The sequence below is a fragment of the Haematobia irritans genome, chromosome 5, assembly GCF_050003625.1.
Source record: "Haematobia irritans isolate KBUSLIRL chromosome 5, ASM5000362v1, whole genome shotgun sequence".
Classification (NCBI taxonomy): domain Eukaryota; kingdom Metazoa; phylum Arthropoda; class Insecta; order Diptera; family Muscidae; genus Haematobia; species Haematobia irritans.
In genome coordinates this window covers 121,216,692-121,234,432 of record NC_134401.1, presented here as the reverse complement: position 1 = coordinate 121,234,432, position 17,741 = coordinate 121,216,692, and the positions used below count along the sequence as shown (strand labels likewise).

Here is a 17,741-nt window from a genome sequence, read left to right as displayed (position 1 = left end):
GAATAAGATAGAAATTGCCTTATTTTCGTTCTTAAAATCACATTTTTTTATAATTTTTTTTAGTATGTACGAACTCAAAATAGTGATAATAGAACATGGCTAAAAATGACTTAGACCACTTTAGACTGAACAAAGCTTTTTGCCTTTTTTGGATAGGACATTTTTTTTAAACTTTAGAGACACAGGCTAAGTACAATATTAACCATAACTTTTGTAGGAAATGTCCAATAAATTCGAACTTTTGACAGGATGCAATTAACATCAATCCGCATAAAAAACAGCGAACTCTATCAAAACATGCTAAGTCGACTTAGCGTACTCTGGAATGAGGGCATCGCTAAATTTAATGACATTTGAAGTTTTCAGAACCTGGTGGAATTTCTATGGAAAGCAGCTATCAGCACTGAGATCCCGAGTTAACATATATTTTCGGCTCATAATAGGAGACTAAACTTGCTTTTATCACTTAAGCGGTAAAGTCTTAGCACGTGGATATTACTTGGTTGGATGTACGATCGTTTCGGAATTGCCACATTACTCATCTATATAAACTATCGTAAATTCGGATAATTCAATAAACCCAATGTGACTTATTCTGAAACAATCGTCCATCTAACCATCTTGCAGTCTAAAATTTCGTTCTGGAGGAAGGTTAACACAAATTTTTTTTTTCTGATTCAATCACGAAATTAATTGATCCAATTAATTCTTAATTGAAATGTCTTCAATCACAGAATTGATACTATTAATTTGTGAGATTGATTTTGTGTTTCAATTGAAAAATTTGTTAATTGATTAAACTTTTAATTGAATATTTTTATACCCTGAGCCACACTGTGGAACAGGGTATTATAAGTTAGTGCATATGTTTGCAACACCCAGAAGGAGACGATATAGACACATGGTGTCTATGGCAAAAATGCTCAGGGTGCGCTCCTGAGTCGATATAGCCATGTCCGTCTGTCCGTGAACACATTTTTGTAATCAAAGTCTAGGTCGCAGTTTTAGTCCAATCGACTTCAAACTTGGCCCAAGTATGTGTTTTGGCTCAGAATAGAACCCTATTGATTTTGGAAGAAATCGGTTCAGATTTAGATATAGCTCCCATATATATATTTCGCCCGATATGGACTTATATGGCCCCAGAAGCAGGGTTTTACCCTAATTTGCCTAAAATTTTGCCCAAGAAGAACAATTAGTACTACAGTCAAGTGTGCCAAATTTTATTGAAATCGGTTCAGATTTAGATATAGCTCCCATATATATATCTTTCGCCCGATATGGACTAATATGGTCCCAGAAGCCAGAGTTTTACCCCAATTTAGTAAAAATTTTGCACTAGGAGTACAATTAGTAGTGTAGTCAAGTGTGTCAAATTTTATTGAAATCGGTTCAGATTTAGATATAGCTCTCATATATATCGTTCGCCCGATTTACACTCATATGACCACAGTGGCCAATCTTTTACTCCGATTTAATTGAAATTTCGCACAGGGAGTAGAATTAACATTGTAGCTATGCATGCCAAATTTGTTTGAAATCGGATCAGATTTAGATATATCTCCCATATATAGCTTTCGCCCGATTTACACTCATATGACCACAGAGGCCAATTTTTAACTCCGATTTCGTTGAAATTTTGCACAGGGAGTAGAATTAGCATTGTAGCTATGCGTGCAAAATTTCGTTGAAGATTTAGATATAGCTCCCATATATATCTTTCGCCCGATATGGACTAATATGGTCCCAGAAGCCAGAGTTTTACCCCAATTTAGTTAAAATTTTGCACTAGGAGTACAATTAGTAGTGTAGTCAAATGTGCCAAATTTTATTGAAATCGGTTCAGATTTAGATATAGCTCCCATATATATCGTTCGCCCGATTTACACTCATATGACCACAGTGGCCAATCTTTTACTCCCATTTAATTGAAATTTTGCACAGGGAGTAGAATTAGCATTGTAGCTATGCGTGGCAAATTTAGTTGAAATCGGCTCAGATTTAGATATATCTCCCATATATAGTTTTTGCCCGATTTACACTCATATGACCACAGAGGCCAATTTTTAACTCCGATTTAGTTGAAATTTTGCACAGGGAGTAGAATTAGCATTGTAGCTATGCGTGCCAAATTTGGTTGAAATCGGTTCAGATTTAAATATAGCTCACATATATATGTTTTTCTGATTTCGACAAAAATGGTCAAAATGCCAACATTTTCCTTGTAAAATCGCCACTGCTTAGTCGAAAAGTTGTAAAAATGACTCTAATTTTCCTAAACTTCTAATACATATATATCGAGCGATAAATCATAAATAAACTTTTGCGAAGTTTCCTTTAAATTGCTTCAGATTTAAATGTTTCCCATATTTTTTTACTAACATTGTGTTCCACCTTAGTCCATTAGCCGACTTAAATTTTGAGTCGATAGATTTTGTAAAAGTCTATCAAATTCTGTCCAAATCGAGTGATATTTAAATGTATGTATTTGGGACAAACCTTTATATATAGCACCCAACATATTTGACGGATGTGATATGGTATCGAACATTTAGATCTATAAAGTGGTGCAGGGTATAATATAGTCGGCCCCGCCCGACTTTAGACTTTCCTTACTTGTTTTTTTACTAAAATTGTGTTCCACCCTAGTGCATTAGCCAACTTAAATTTCGAGTCTATAGATTTTGTAAAAGTGTATCAAATTCTGTCCAAATCGAGTGATATTTAAATGTATGTATTTGGGACAAACCTTTATATATAGCCCCCAACACATTTGACGGATGTGATATGGTATCGAAAATTTAGATCTATAAAGTGGTGCAGGGTATAATATAGTCGGCCCCGTCCGACTTTAGACTTTCCTTACTTGTTTGTTTAATTGAGTTTGTGTTTTAATTAAAAAATTTGTTGAATCAATTAAACTTTTAATTGAATATTTTTTTAATTTTCGCGAAAAAATTTTCTGTGTATTTTTTTTTGGTGTATGTATTCCTTTTAAAAGAATTTTTCAATCTCTCAATTTTTTTTTTTTTTTGAAAAATTTGAAAATTTGACTTTTCGCCATTGTGAAAATTTCGAAAAATCGTCTTTTCGACTGTACAACTTTTTACAATTTCGAAGCTGCGGTTAACATAAACTACTAAACTACCCTCAAAAAAATCGCTTCTATAACATATGCTGCAAACACATTTTGCTTCAAGCATATATATTTTCAGGATTGGTCCAAACAAAATATTATTTGTATCGTTCAAACATATTATTTTTCACATAAGGCATGCGCTGGTAGAACAAAATTTTAATGAAATTTTCTTTGTTTATATATATTTTTAAGGCGCCAATTGGTTACTTCCATTCTTTTACTTGCAGCATACTCTGTAATTCTCTTTTTCTAAACACATATATGTTTATAGGCTATTTTTAAATTAATATATGTTTGCATCCATGCATATTATATTTACAAACATTTTATGTCCCAAACATAATATGTTCTTACATATTAACATACATGTCCCAAATATGTTATGCTAGTTTCTGAACATTATATGCTTGCATTTAAAAATATTGTGTTAACAAATTTGAGTTAAAAACATATAATTTTTATAACCAAACATATGAAAAACAGTCATTTTCGTCCGTGTAGTCGAAATTGAAGATTACAAAAAGGCGGCTTCGAATTTTCAACTATTGATTGCCAAATACGATTTTCGACCTTGGCATACCAGCGACACACCGCGTATCTTTCCAAACAAAAAAATAATTTCAGCCGAAAGAACTCGATGCGAGGAGAAAAGTGATTTCTGGGATTTGATGGGTCGGTTGCTGTTTTTTTATGAGCCTCTATAGTTTTTCGCCCAATTCGATTTTGAGGAGTTTTTTGCAATGTACTTCTATTTTCCTTATATCCCATAGCTCAACAAGTATATACGGCCGTAAGTTCGACCAGGCCGAAGCTTATGTACCCTCCACCATGGATTGGGTCGAAACTTCTTCTAAACACTGCCATACACTGAAAAAAATATTGTCGTGATGTCAAAGATTTCATGTCTTTAAAATACGAATACAAATTAAGCTTAGCATAGAAGACGCATTTCTCTAATATAAAGTTATTTTCCTTGTCCAAAAGTTGATAAAGTTTTCAATGAAGTCGTATTGTCCTTATAATTAAGTGATTTGACTTAAAAATGGGTATCATAACATGAAAGAAAAAATTTATAGGCTAAGGTCAACTTGATTTTAATAATTCAGAAAAATTCTTTAAATTTAATGAAATTGTCTTTAAATTTGTTGTCTTTTCAAATCCGTTCAAATATAGGACATGTTTTTCAAAACTTTATTTTAAAGAAGTTTTTTACTTCAAACATAGCATAATTTCTACTGGAAGTCGAGTCCTAAATTGGAAAATAAAGTTGCCGTTAACTCGTTTTTAAAGGACTTTGATAGCATATGAAGAAAAAAGCTGAGAAAGCGAAAAATTAAAATTTGCTTCCTAGAAGCAAGTACACAAAACCTAAATTTAAAAGAGAATTGTGTCTTAAAAGTATCCTTACTTGTAGTCTCCGCTTCTTTGGCTCGGAATCAATACCAAATTTTTTTAAAGTAAAGACAAAATCTTTGGAACCGAGTATGCTTTTTTTCAGTATACATTGTATGTAAGTCCATACGTGGTATATATTATATCAAAAAAGATCGATCAAATAGGTATATAATTCAATTTGACAACATTTTCTATAGACATAAAATTTTGTAAAAATTTTAACAAAATTTTCTATAGAAATAAAATTTTAACAAAATTTTCTATAGAAATAAAATTTTAACAAAATTTTCTATAGAAATAAAATTTTCAAAAAATTTTCTATAGAAATAAAATTTTGACAAAATTTTCTAAAGAAATAAAATGTTGACAAAATTTTCTACAGAAATAAAATTTTAACAAAATTTTCTATAGAAATAAAATTGTATCAAAATATTCTATAGAAATAAAATTTTGACAAAATTATCTATAGACAAAAAATTTACAAAATTTTCTATAGGAATAAAATTTTTACAAAATTATCTATAGAAATAAAATTTTAACAAAAATTTTCTATAGAAATAAAATTTTAACAAAATTTTCTATAGAAAATTTGACAAAATTTTCTATAGAAATAAAATTTTGGTAGATTTTTTTTTGGCTCGAGTGGCAACCATGATTATGAACCGATATGGACCAATTTTTGTGTGATTGGAGATCGGCTGTATATAACTATGGACCGATATGGACCAATTTTGGTATGGTTGTTATCGGCCATATACTAACACCACGTTTCAAATTTGAACCGGATCGGATGAATTTTGCTCCTCCAATAGGCTCCGGAGGTCAAATCTGGAGAACGGTTTATATGGGGGCTATATATAATTATGGACCGATATGGACCAATTCTGGCACGGTTGTTAAAGATCATATACTAACACCATGTTCCAAATGACAACCGGATTGGATGAAATTGGCTTCTCTTAGAAGCTCCGAAAGCCAAATCTCGGGCTGGGTTTATATGGGGGCTATATATAATTGTGAAACGATGTGGACCAATTTTTGCATAGTTGTTGGAGACCATACACCAACATCATGTACCAAATTTCAGCCGGATCGGATGAAATTTGAAATCTGGGGATCTGTTTATATGGGGCCTATACGTAAAAGTGATCCGATATGGCCCATTTGCAATACCATCCGACCTACATCAATAACAGCTACTTATGCCAAGTTCGATAACGAATGAAACAAGCTATCGTGATTTCAACAGACGGACGGACATGCTTAGATCGACTCAGAGTTTACTACGACCCAGAATATATATATATATATATATATATATATATATATATATATATATATATATATATATATATATATATATATATATATATATATATATATATATATATATATATATATATATATATATATATATATATATATATATATATATATATATATATATATATATATATATATATATATATATATATATATATATATATATATATATATATATATATATATATATATATATATATATATATATATATATATATATATATATATATATATATATATATATATATATATATATATATATATATATATATATATATATATATATATATATATATATATACTTTATGGGGTCTTAGAGTAATATTTCGATGTGTTGCAAACGGAATGACAAAGTTAATCCTATGGTGGATGGTATAGGGTTGGGTTGGGTTAGATGGCAACCCGATGTATCAGGATCACTATTCAGTCCATTGTGATACCACATTGGTGAACTTCTCTCTTATCACTGTGTGCTACCCGATTCCATGTTAAGCTCAATGACAAGGGACCTCCGAGTCCGAACGGCGTTACACATTGCAGTGAAACCACTTAGAGAAGCTTTGAAACCCTCATAATTACTGAGGTGGGATAATCCACCGCTGAAAAACTTTTTGGTGTTCGGTCGAGGCAGGAATCGAACCCACGACCTTGTGTATGCAAGGCGGGCATGCTAACCATTGGTTGAGGGTATAAAAAAATTGTGATATCTTCCAAAATAAATAATTTTTATACTTTTTTTATGATTTTTAATGCATTCTTACGCTTGCCTGAAGCGTTTGACCTCGAATATTTTCAAAACTTATGAATCTAGAATGGATTTAGCATTATTGCGGCAAAATTTTGATAATTTGTACCATTTTGTTAACTCTTTTCTAACCTATTTAAAAAAAAAAAATTACCTACTAAAAAATGAAAAAAAGAAGAATTATAAACATTTTTATTAAAAAACATCCGGTATAGTAAAAATAATAAAGTTTTTTGCAAGCTTAAAGTTGGGACTTTAGCTTAGGTTAAAATCGTATTGATTCAGGCTCTCTTAGACTATTCAGCCCATTATGGGCGTTTAGAACAACTCCCCATTTTTTTCTGGGAAACAGCGTGGAAATACTTTTAGCTGATTTATTATAAATTAATTCCCAGTTTTATATTTTTATAAAATAAAACATTAATTGAACCTATACTTTCAGTCTATTATTGTTTAGCTAGGGGGGCTATATCACCCCTAGGAAAATTTTCTAACTACGCTAATGCCATAAAGTACACTTTTTTTCTGATACCTAAATATATTTATATTGGATTCAATTTTATCATTCAATTATGCCAATAATTTATTTATTTATTTACTAAGTCTATGGATTACAATCCTTGTCTTTTATTTTGCTTCAATTTTGTCTGTGTAGAAATTTAAATTTTTTATTTATTTTCAGATATTGTTCGTTACTTGGCTGCCCGTTTCCCCGAGACTACAACCATTGTAGATGTTGATGGTCGCACTGCTCTTCATTATGCCGCTGTTATCAAGGACAATGGTCATTTTTACAATGTCCTCCTGCAATTGGGTGCAAATCCCAAAGCAGTTGATAAGGTAAGAGATGGGTTATGCAGGACCAAATATGAAAAGATTATGTAGCCTAAATTTTTGGAGACGCAATATACGCATCATTAAGGACAATTTTCTTTAAAGTAAAGACATTTTAATAAGGAGAAATCGTTCGTCTAGATTGAAACTAAAATAACTTTAGACACATTTGCTAGAAAATCCTGAAAGTTGTCATGAACTCATTATTTATAATTTACTATCGAAAACCGAAACAATTAGGATTCCACAGACTCTGGTTGACGAATCGTTCGTCTCGAGGCGAACGAAAATTCCACGAACATGTAGTTCATGTTAGATAGCTCCCTAAAAAATGTCCTTATTCTTTGGATAAAAGTATTTTTTTTTTTGTGGTGTAGTGTATTCACATTTTTTTTTTGTTTGATAACAGGAATCTTCATAAAAACGAAGAAAAATATTTCATATGTAGTCTATGTGAGATTAGCTTCATGTTTGTGTCAATTAAATATGTTTGATGCTACATAAAATTTCAAAATATTATAAAAGTTTTTTTTATCGCTGGAAGCCAAGGCTTAGGCTGAGAAAAAAGCATATGGCCGAAAGTCCGTGTGACTCAAGGAGAAAGAAAATGTGTCATATACACGTTGAAGAAAATATCGATTTTATTAACTATAAAATTATAAAAAAAATGTTCAAAACTACTTTTGTATATTCTTAGTAAATATTTGAAGAAATTTCCATTTACTTACTCTCACCCTCTATGTCTGTATCCTAGATGGGAAAAACACCTGAACAATATTTGGCAGATGATGACCTCAAGAATGAGTTCAACTATGGTCTACTTTTAAAAAATTTCGGTGCCGAAGACATAGAATCTCAATTGCTAAGCGACCAAGGTAAGTGCCCGAAGAAAATTGTTCCAAATTTGATTTGTGTTAGTTTTCCTTTATTTGGTTTAGGGTTGGGATTTTTTTTTATATTTTCAATAGATTTTTGTTTGATTTTCATTTAAATGTGTGTGCGTGTATATGAATACCTCTGTGCTTTGTTTATGTATGTATGTCTGTGTGCTAAAGGATTTGTTCACAAAGCGTTCTAATTTTAATTGCCTGATAATGGGGTGTATCTTGTTGGCGCATGTTCCATTTATTTTCCTGCTGATCAAGTCTACTTTTGAAATTTGTATTTTATAATAAAATTTTCATATGCTTTATTATTGTCACTGTACGTTGCAATATATATTACACTAAGACGAACGTTTTTATTTTATTCAGAAATGATCCGAGTGGTATTTTTTTCTCGGTTTTTAGCTGTCGATAACAATAACGATAAGACTCTTAGATTACACCACCATAGAATGCTGACGGGGGTATAATAAAGGGTGATACGGTCACAATTTGGTCAAGGGAAAACGCGTGTAAATCGGTGAAATCGTTTATTTAAAAAATTGAATTAAATTTCTTTTTCAAGTTCAATTAGTACAAAATTCAGGAAAAATATTCAGTTAGGCTTTCGTTTTTCCAAATCCGAATTGCCGAGCCTCACGCTTGACACCTGCCATCAGATTTTGTACAGCCACCTTGTCCACCTTCTTCGCCGCAGAAAGCCAGTTTGCCTTGAACTGCTGCTCGTCCTTAGCAGTTTTTTGGTCTTCTTTAGGTTCCGCTTGACAATAGCCCAGTATTTCTCAATTGGGCGGAGCTCTGGCGTGTTGGGAGGGTTCTTGTCCTTGGGAACCACCTGCACGTTGTTGGCGGCGTACCACTCCATGGCCTTTTTACCGTAATGGCAAGATGCCAAATCCGACCAAAACAGTACGGAACAACCGTGTTTCTTCAGGAAAGGCAGTAGACGTTTGTTCAAACACTCTTTCACGTAAATTTCTTGGTTGACAGTCCCGGAAGCTATGAAAATGCTGCTTTTCAAGCCACAGGTACAGATGGCTTGCCAAACCAGATATTTCTTTGCGAACTTTGACAGTTTTATGTGCTTGAAAATATCTGCTACCTTTCTCCTTCCTGTCCCGGAAGCTGCTTGTAGTCGGCTTTGACGTAGGTTTCGTAGTCCATTACCACGCAGTCAAACTTCGTCAGCATCGTCGTGTACAGCCTCCGGGATCGCGCTTTGGCCGTCGTATTTTGTTTATCATCGCGATTTGGAGTCACTACCTTCTTGTAAGTCGATAGTCCGGCTCGTTTTTTGGCTCGATGCACGGTTGTAGATGATACACCCAGCTTATTTGCGGCATCTCGGAGAGAAAGGTTAGGGTTTCGTTTGAAACTACCGGCAACTCTCTTTTTCGTCTCAGCGGCTTCAGGTTTTCGATTTCTCCCCGATCCAGACTTCCTGGCTGTCGACAAACGTTCCCCAAACACTTTAATTACATTTGTAACGGTTGATTTAGCAACTTTGAGCGATTTTGCCAGCTTTGCGTGCGAGTAGCTCGGATTTTCGCGATGCGCGAGCAAAATTTTTATACGCTGCTCTTCTTGCGTGGACGGCATTTTGACAACTGAAGAGTGAATTCCAAAATGAAAATAGGAGCAACATTTTACACACACACACACCTTCAAAATGAGGGGTGTTCAGGTTTTTTAAATGCAAAATTGAAAGAAATACGTCAAGTTTATATTGACCAAATGTTGACCGTATCACCTTTAAGTTTGTAATTCCGTTTGTAACACATCGAAATATCGATTTCCGACTATATAAAGTATATATATTCTTGATCAGGGAGAAATTCTAAGACGATATAAGCATGCAAGTCTGTCTGTCTGTCTGTTGTAATCACGCTACAGCCTTCAATAATGGCGCTATCGTCCTGAAATTTCGCACAGATTCGTCTTTTGTTTGCAGGCAGGTCAAGTTCGAAGATAAGCTATATCGGTCCAAGTTTTGATATAGTCCCCATATAAACCGACCTCCCGATTTGGGGTCTTGGACTTATAAAAACTGTAGTTTTTATCCAATTTGCATGAAATTGGTAATCTAGAGGTATTTTAGGACCATAAAAAAGTGTATCGAAAATGGTGCCTATCGGTCGATGGTTTGGTATAGCCCCCATATGGACCGATTTCCCGATTTTTGCTTCTTGGGCGTGTAGAAAGTGTATTTTTTATCCGATTTGTCTGAAATTGGAAATCTAGAGGTATTCTAGGACCATAAAAAGGTATGCCGAAAATGGTGAGTACCGGTCCATGTTTTGATATAGCCACCATATAGACCGATCTCCCGATTTTACTTCTTGCTCTTCTAGAATCCGTAATTTTTACCCAATTTAACTCAAATCGCAAATCTAGAGATATTTTAGGACCTCAACGAGGTGTGCCGAAAATGGTGAGTACCGGTCCATGTTTTGATATAGCCACCATATAGACCGATCTCCCGATTTTAGTTCTTGGACTTCCGTAGTTTTTAACCAATTTGCCTGAAATTTGAAATCTAGAGGTATTTTAGGACCATAAAGAGGTGTGCCGAAAATGGTGAGCACCGGTCCATGTTTCGATATAGCCCCCATATAGATCGATCTCTAGATTTACTTCTTGGGCTTCTAGAATCCGTAGTTTTTATCCACTTTACCTGAAATTGGAAATGTAGAGGTATTCTAGGAAAATAAAGATATGTGCCGAAAATGGTGATTATCGGACCATGTTTCGATATAACCTCCAAATAGACCGATCTCCCGATTTTACTTCTTGGACTTCTAGAATCCGTAGTTTTTATCCAATTTGCCTGAAATTGGAAATCTAGAGGTATTCCAGGACCATAAAGAGGTGTGCCGAATATATTGAGTATCGGTACAGTTTTTGATATAGCCCCCTTATAAACCGGCCCTCCGATTTGGGGTCTATATTCTAGAACGACAATTAAAAGTGCTGAATACTGTGTATATCCTTGCATGTTTTGGTATAGCCCCCATTACACCGAACTCCCAATTTAACTCCTAGGATTTCTAGAAACTGTAGTTTTTATCCGATTTACCACAAATTGAAAATATACTGGCATTTTAGACCCATAACAAAGTGTATATGATTTAGTTTTATTGGTCCATTTGGTACACTGAAAAAAATATTGTCGTGAGGTCAAAGATTTCATGTCTTTAAAATACGAATGCAAATTTTGCTTAGCATAGAAGACGGATTTCTCTAGTATAAAGTTTTTTCCTTGCCAAAAGTCGATAAACTTTCCAATGAAGTCGTATTGTCCTTATAATTAAGTGATTTGATTTAAAAATTGATATCATAACATGAAAGAAAAAATGTTTGGGCTAAGGTCAACTTAACTTTAATAATTCAGACAAAATCTTTAAATTTAATGAAATTGTCTTTAAATTTGTTGTCTTTTTGCAAAGCAAAAAATCGTTCAAATATAGGACATGTTTTTCAACACTTTATTTTAAAGACGTTTTTTACTTGAAACATAGCATGTTTCTACTGGAAGTCGAGTCTGAATTTGGAAAATAAAGTTGTCGTTATTTCGTTTTTAAAGGACTTTGATAGCATACGAAGAAAAAAAGCTGAAAAAGCGAAAAATTTAAATTTGCTTCCTAGAAGCAAGTACACAAAACCCGAATTTAAAAGAGAATTGTGTCTTAAAAGTATCCTTACTTGTATTCTCCGCTTCTTTGGCTCGGAATCAATACCAAATTTTTTAAAGTAAAGACAAAATCTTTGGAACCGGGTATGCTTTTTTTCAGTGTAAGGCCTCCATATAGACCGATTTCACTTATTGAGGGTATAGAAGGCGCACTGATCATGAAAATTGCTTGAAACTGAATGCACAATTTCCAGATCTTACTTCTCGTAAGCATTTAAATAATTGAAATGAAAATCCACAGATTTTAGATTTCAAATCAAGGCGTTATTTCATCATTTTCTTGCACACTTACAAGAGATGTTTATGATTCCACTAAAACTCAAACAAAAACAAGTGAGTAAAGTAGAAAGTCGGGCGGGGCCGACTATATCATACCCTAAACCACCGCTACTGAATTAGTAAACATAAACATTTGTGGGGTATCATTGGTATAGGTTTTGGAGAACATAAAGGGGGGTACATGTTTATGGGTGTCTGGTCACAATCTGAGCAGAAATGTCTAATATTAGGAGCTATAGTTTATTTTGCACCAAAAGAGCTAGTCTGTCACTAATATTGAGTCCATTATTAAAAAAGAGGAAATCGGTCAATAAGTTGTGGGTAATAAATCCAAGCTAGTACATCAAAATTTGAAATTTGAATAACATAGGTTAATAATAAGAGTATTATGGCCAAATATGACAAAATCGAGCGATGCATATATATGGGACCTATATCTAAATCTGAACCAATTTGTATACATAATATTTTGCAGGTATGATTGATACCACAGAAGGTCACTTTGTGTAAAATTTGAGTACGATCAGTTAATAAATGAGGCCCCTATGGTCAAAAATAAGGTTATTAGGGGCAAATTTTTCAAAATCGGGCGATAAATATATATGGGAGATATATCTAAATTTAAACCGATTTCGATGAAATTTCGCACATACAGTTAGTGCTATAGAAGATTACATTTAGCCAACCTTGGTTACGATCGGTTGATAAATAAGGGTTTTAGGGCCAAATGTGGCAAAATCGGGCGATACATATATATAAGAGCTATATCTAAATCTGAACCGATTTCGATGAAATTTCGCACATACAGTAAGAGCTATAGAAGATTACATTTAGCCAACTTTGAGTACGATCGGTTGATAAATAAGGGTTTTACGACCAAATTTGACCAAAGCGAGCGATACATATTTATGGGAGCTATATCTAAATCTGAACCGATTTTGATGAAATTGCGCACATACAGTTAGAGGTATAGAAGATTATATTTAGCCAACTTTGAGCACTATCGGTTGGTAAATAAGGGTTTTACGGCCAAATTTGACAAGATCGAGCGATACATATATATGGGAGCTATATCTAAATCTGAACCGATTTCGATTATTTTTGGAACATATTGTCAGTACCATAAAAGATTAGAGAAAGATTAGATCTTACTAAAACTTGGTTTAGTTTTAGTAAGATCGCTTAATAAATAAGGTTTTTATGGCCAAATTTGGGAAAATCGGGCGATATATATATATATGGGAGCTATATCTAAATCTGAACCGATTTAGATGCAATTTTGCAGACTTGAAGAACGATAAAAAAGATTACCTTTTGCCAAATTTGGTGACGATCCGTTTGAAAACAAAAGCAACGTGACCCCATTTGTCGAAATCGGGCGATACATATATATGGGAGCTATATCTAAATTTGATCCGATTTCTTCCAAATTCAATAGCGTTCGTCCTTATTCCCAAAAAACTCCCTGTACCAAATTTCATCAAAATCGGTTAATAATTGCGACCGGAATCCTGTTAACAACAAATACATGGACAGACGGAAGGACGGACGGACACCAAGCGCTAGATCGACTCAGGAGGTGATTCTTAGTCGATCGGTATATATTTTATGGGGTCTAAAATCAATATTTCTGGTAGTCACATTTTTTGGCCGATCAAACTTATTATAATTAGTTCTTATAAATTCAGAATCTGATCTAGTCTTCATAGGTAAAATCTTTACATTTATCTGTGGGAAGCATACTGGTTGAACTGATCTGCTTGGGAAAACATCAGTCATCAAACCCCCCTGAAATTTTCAAAGGAAACTATTATATTTGATTCATGGTGGTGGATGTTTAAGATTTGGCCCGGGCGAACTTATACTTGTTTTTTTAATATCATAGATTTTTAAGAATTTTTAGAAAATTTAATTGTTAATAAACTTTTGTCATGAGTAAATTGTATATTCAAAATCTTAGAATAGAAATAGACATTGGAAAAACGTTGGAAACTAACTCGTTTTCAACTCATAATCATCTGTACAAATCCATCCGTCTAATTATTGTTTGTACGATGGAGGTTGCAATATATTTCATAGCACCTGTATTGCAATATATTTCATAGCATTTCTTCAGTGTTTTATGAACAATCTAGAAGCCACATAGATTCGTGTTCGAGAAAAATTAAAGCGTAATAAATTTAATATTCAATGAGGGTTTTCAATTAAATTTAGGGTTTTTCTATTAGGTGTCGTTTTGACCTCCACATTCTTTTTTACACTTTTGTTTTTACCAAACCCTTGGCGTATTGCTTGTTTAATCCTATTTAGTTACTGGTCTAATTTATTTTTGTAAAGCATTTAATTTCGTTCATGGCGGCCATCGTGCATGTTTTAAATTATAAATAATGTTTGATTTGATTCCACTTCCTCGCCACCATGCACAGGGCACAACCAACTGGGTCAACCTTAAACTTGAGAACTTAACAATGGTCGTATGGTTGGTGGGTGTTCATAATTAAAGGAGGTTGATTGAGTAGTGGATCGATTTCACTGCAATTCGTATTTCAAGCAAAATAGTGGGATAGATAGTGGATTTTTATTGTTTTTAAATCCCTTAATTTAGTCTTTGTTTTAAAGCCGTCGGCAAAGGTAGCTTTCTATCGGGTTAGAAAACAACTGTATTTGTTTTGTTGTCTATCGACTAAAACGACAAAAACACAATAGACCTGGTGTTCTCATCATCGATTTATTTCGGTTGACGCTTCGATTTTTTCTCGTGCAGTGGGTGTTTAAATAGTGAATTTTGCAAATTTGTTAATGTGACTGTTTGGTTTTTCCCATGAAGTTGTCCTAGGCAACATGGAAAATCGTCAATTTTTCAATCATATCATCAGAAATATTGATGATATTTTTGGTAAGTTAAATAAATAATGTGTTAACATCAGACAAGACTTTTAGACTTTACAGGTAAAGAGATTTTAATTTTTTTTTAAGTTTACTCTTCAAGAGCAAAAAATCTCGGAAAAATATCGGAAATAGAATCAGTTTAGATTTGTTCGAAATGAATGGCACGAATTATGACCTTTAAACGGCCGACAGAGCCATTGCAGGCTGCACGAAAGTTGTTCTGCGGTTTATTTCAGGCGATGCGGCGTTTGTGAGATGATCGACACTTTGGTATTTTTTAGTGCCAACCTTACTCTCCAAAATGGGCACTACACGCAGAGAAGAAATATGATCACATCAATAATGTTTCAAGTGTAAAATGTTATTTTTGTCGCAAAAATTATCTTTTCTCGGCAAGCATATACATGGGTGCTGAAATCAGATATATAATTTTCGAAAAACTAACATTTTCAAAGGCCTCTCATCCGGAACTATAATATGCGTGAGAATATTCGGTAGAGCCTTCGAACATTATTCTCTGTTTTGCAAATGTCCGCTTTCATGTAAGGTTCATTTTGGAGCAAATGTATTCATCTGAGTAAACAAATTTCTTCGAGGACTCCTTGTAGAGCTGTCGAAATTTTTGGAAAATATCCTCTACACAGACAGAAAACGGAGTCATAGAAACAATTTCATAAATATAATGAAAATTTTCATTTGTTTCCACTTCCGATGGATTTTTTTTGGACCAATTTTAGAATATGCTATTTGGCAGTTTAAAATCAAAATTTTAATTTTGGACAATTAAATGTCGCAAAAAAGAATTGAAAATCAACGAAAAAGTAAAAAAAAAAAATTAAATTTAAAAAATCACTCCCGCGGGGATGTGAACCTGTGCATGTTGACTTTTTCACTTCCATGGAAGGGTTTTTTGGAAATTTTTGCATATTACTAGATTTTTCAATTTTTTATGGAGTTTCAATAGGAAAAATATATATTTCTACCAAAGTAAAAGCCGAAGAAAAACCAAAATAAACAAGTATATACGGCCGAAAGTTCGGCCATGCCGAATCTTATGTACCCTCCACCATGGATTGCATAGAAACTTGTACTAAAGACTATCATCCCCAATCGAATTACTTGGGTTGTGGTAACACTTGCCGATGGCAAGGTATTTGAAAACTTCCTAACACCGTCTTCTCAATTGTAAGTTAGTCCATACGGGGTATATATAAACAAAAATAAAAAAGGCCGATTAAATACGTATATAATAATTCAGTTTGACAAAATTTTCTATAGAAATAAAATTTTGACAAAATTATCTATAGAAATAAAATTTTGACAAAATTTTGTATAGTAATAAAATTTTGACAAAATTTTCTAAAGAAATACAATTTTGACAAAATTTTCTACAGAAATAAAATTTTGACAAAATTTTCTATAGAAATAAAATTTTGACAAAATTTTCTATAGAAATAAAATTTTGACAAAATTTTGTATAGTAATAAAATTTTGACAAAATTTTCTATAGAAATAAAATTTTGACAAAATTTTCTACAGAAATAACATTTTGACAAAATTTTCTATAGAAATAAAATTTTGACAAAATTTTCTATAAAAATAACATTTTGACAAAATTTTCTATAGAAATAAAATTTTGACAAAACTTTCTATAGCAATAAAATTTTGACAAAATTTTCTATAGAAATAAAATCGTGACAAAATTTTGTATTGTAATAAAATTTTGACAAAATTTTCTATAGAAATAAAATTTTGACAAAATTTTCTATAGAAATAGAATTTTGACAATATTTTCTATAGAAATAAAATTTTAACAAAATTTTCTATAGAAATAAAATTTTGGTAGATTATTTTTGGGTATCGGCTATATAAAGGGTGATTTGTTAAGAGCTTGATAACTTTTTTTAAAAAAAAAACGCATAAAATTTGCAAAATCTCATCGGTTCTTTATTTGAAACGTTAGATTGGTCCATGACATTTACTTTTTGAAGATAATTTCATTTAAATGTTGACCGCGGCTGCGTCTTAGGTGGTCCATTCGGAAAGTCCAATTTTGGGCAACTTTTTCGAGCATTTCGGCCGGAATAGCCCGAATTTCTTCGGAAATGTTGTCTTCCAAAGCTGGAATAGTTGCTGGCTTATTTCTGTAGACTTTAGACTTGACGTAGCCCCACAAAAAATAGTCTAAAGGCGTCAAATCGCATGATCTTGGTGGCCAACTTACCGGTCCATTTCTTGAGATGAATTGTTCTCCGAAGTTTTCCCTCAAAATGGCCATAGAATCGCGAGCTGTGTGGCATGTAGCGCCATCTTGTTGAAACCACATGTCAACCAAGTTCAGTTCTTCCATTTTTGGCAACAAAAAGTTTGTTAGCATCGAACGATAGCGATCGCCATTCACCGTAACGTTGCGTCCAACAGCATCTTTGAAAAAATACGGTCCAATGATTCCACCAGCGTACAAACCACACCAAACAGTGCATTTTTCGGGATGCATGGGCAGTTCTTGAACGGCTTCTGGTTGCTCTTCACTCCAAATGCGGCAATTTTGCTTATTTACGT

At 33.1% G+C, this 17,741-nt stretch overlaps 1 protein-coding gene across 11 annotated transcripts in view; it reads left to right on the top strand.

Annotated features, from left to right (window-relative positions):
• Window positions 1–17,741, top strand: part of LOC142238071 (uncharacterized) — a 126,664-nt gene that overhangs the window by 84,245 nt on the left and 24,678 nt on the right. For 10 of the 11 annotated variants that reach the window (XR_012722633.1, XR_012722639.1, XR_012722638.1 and 7 more), the window contains 2 exons: window positions 7,285–7,442; window positions 8,191–8,311. Coding sequence is in view for 3 of the 11 variants with exons in the window: in XM_075309597.1 (XP_075165712.1) it covers window positions 7,285–7,442; window positions 8,191–8,311 (279 nt within the window). In the remaining 8 variants the exon portion in view is untranslated. Of the gene's footprint in view, window positions 1–7,284; window positions 7,443–8,190; window positions 8,312–14,888; window positions 15,187–17,741 lie in introns of those variants that run through there. The other variant, XM_075309598.1, reaches the window with a different exon arrangement.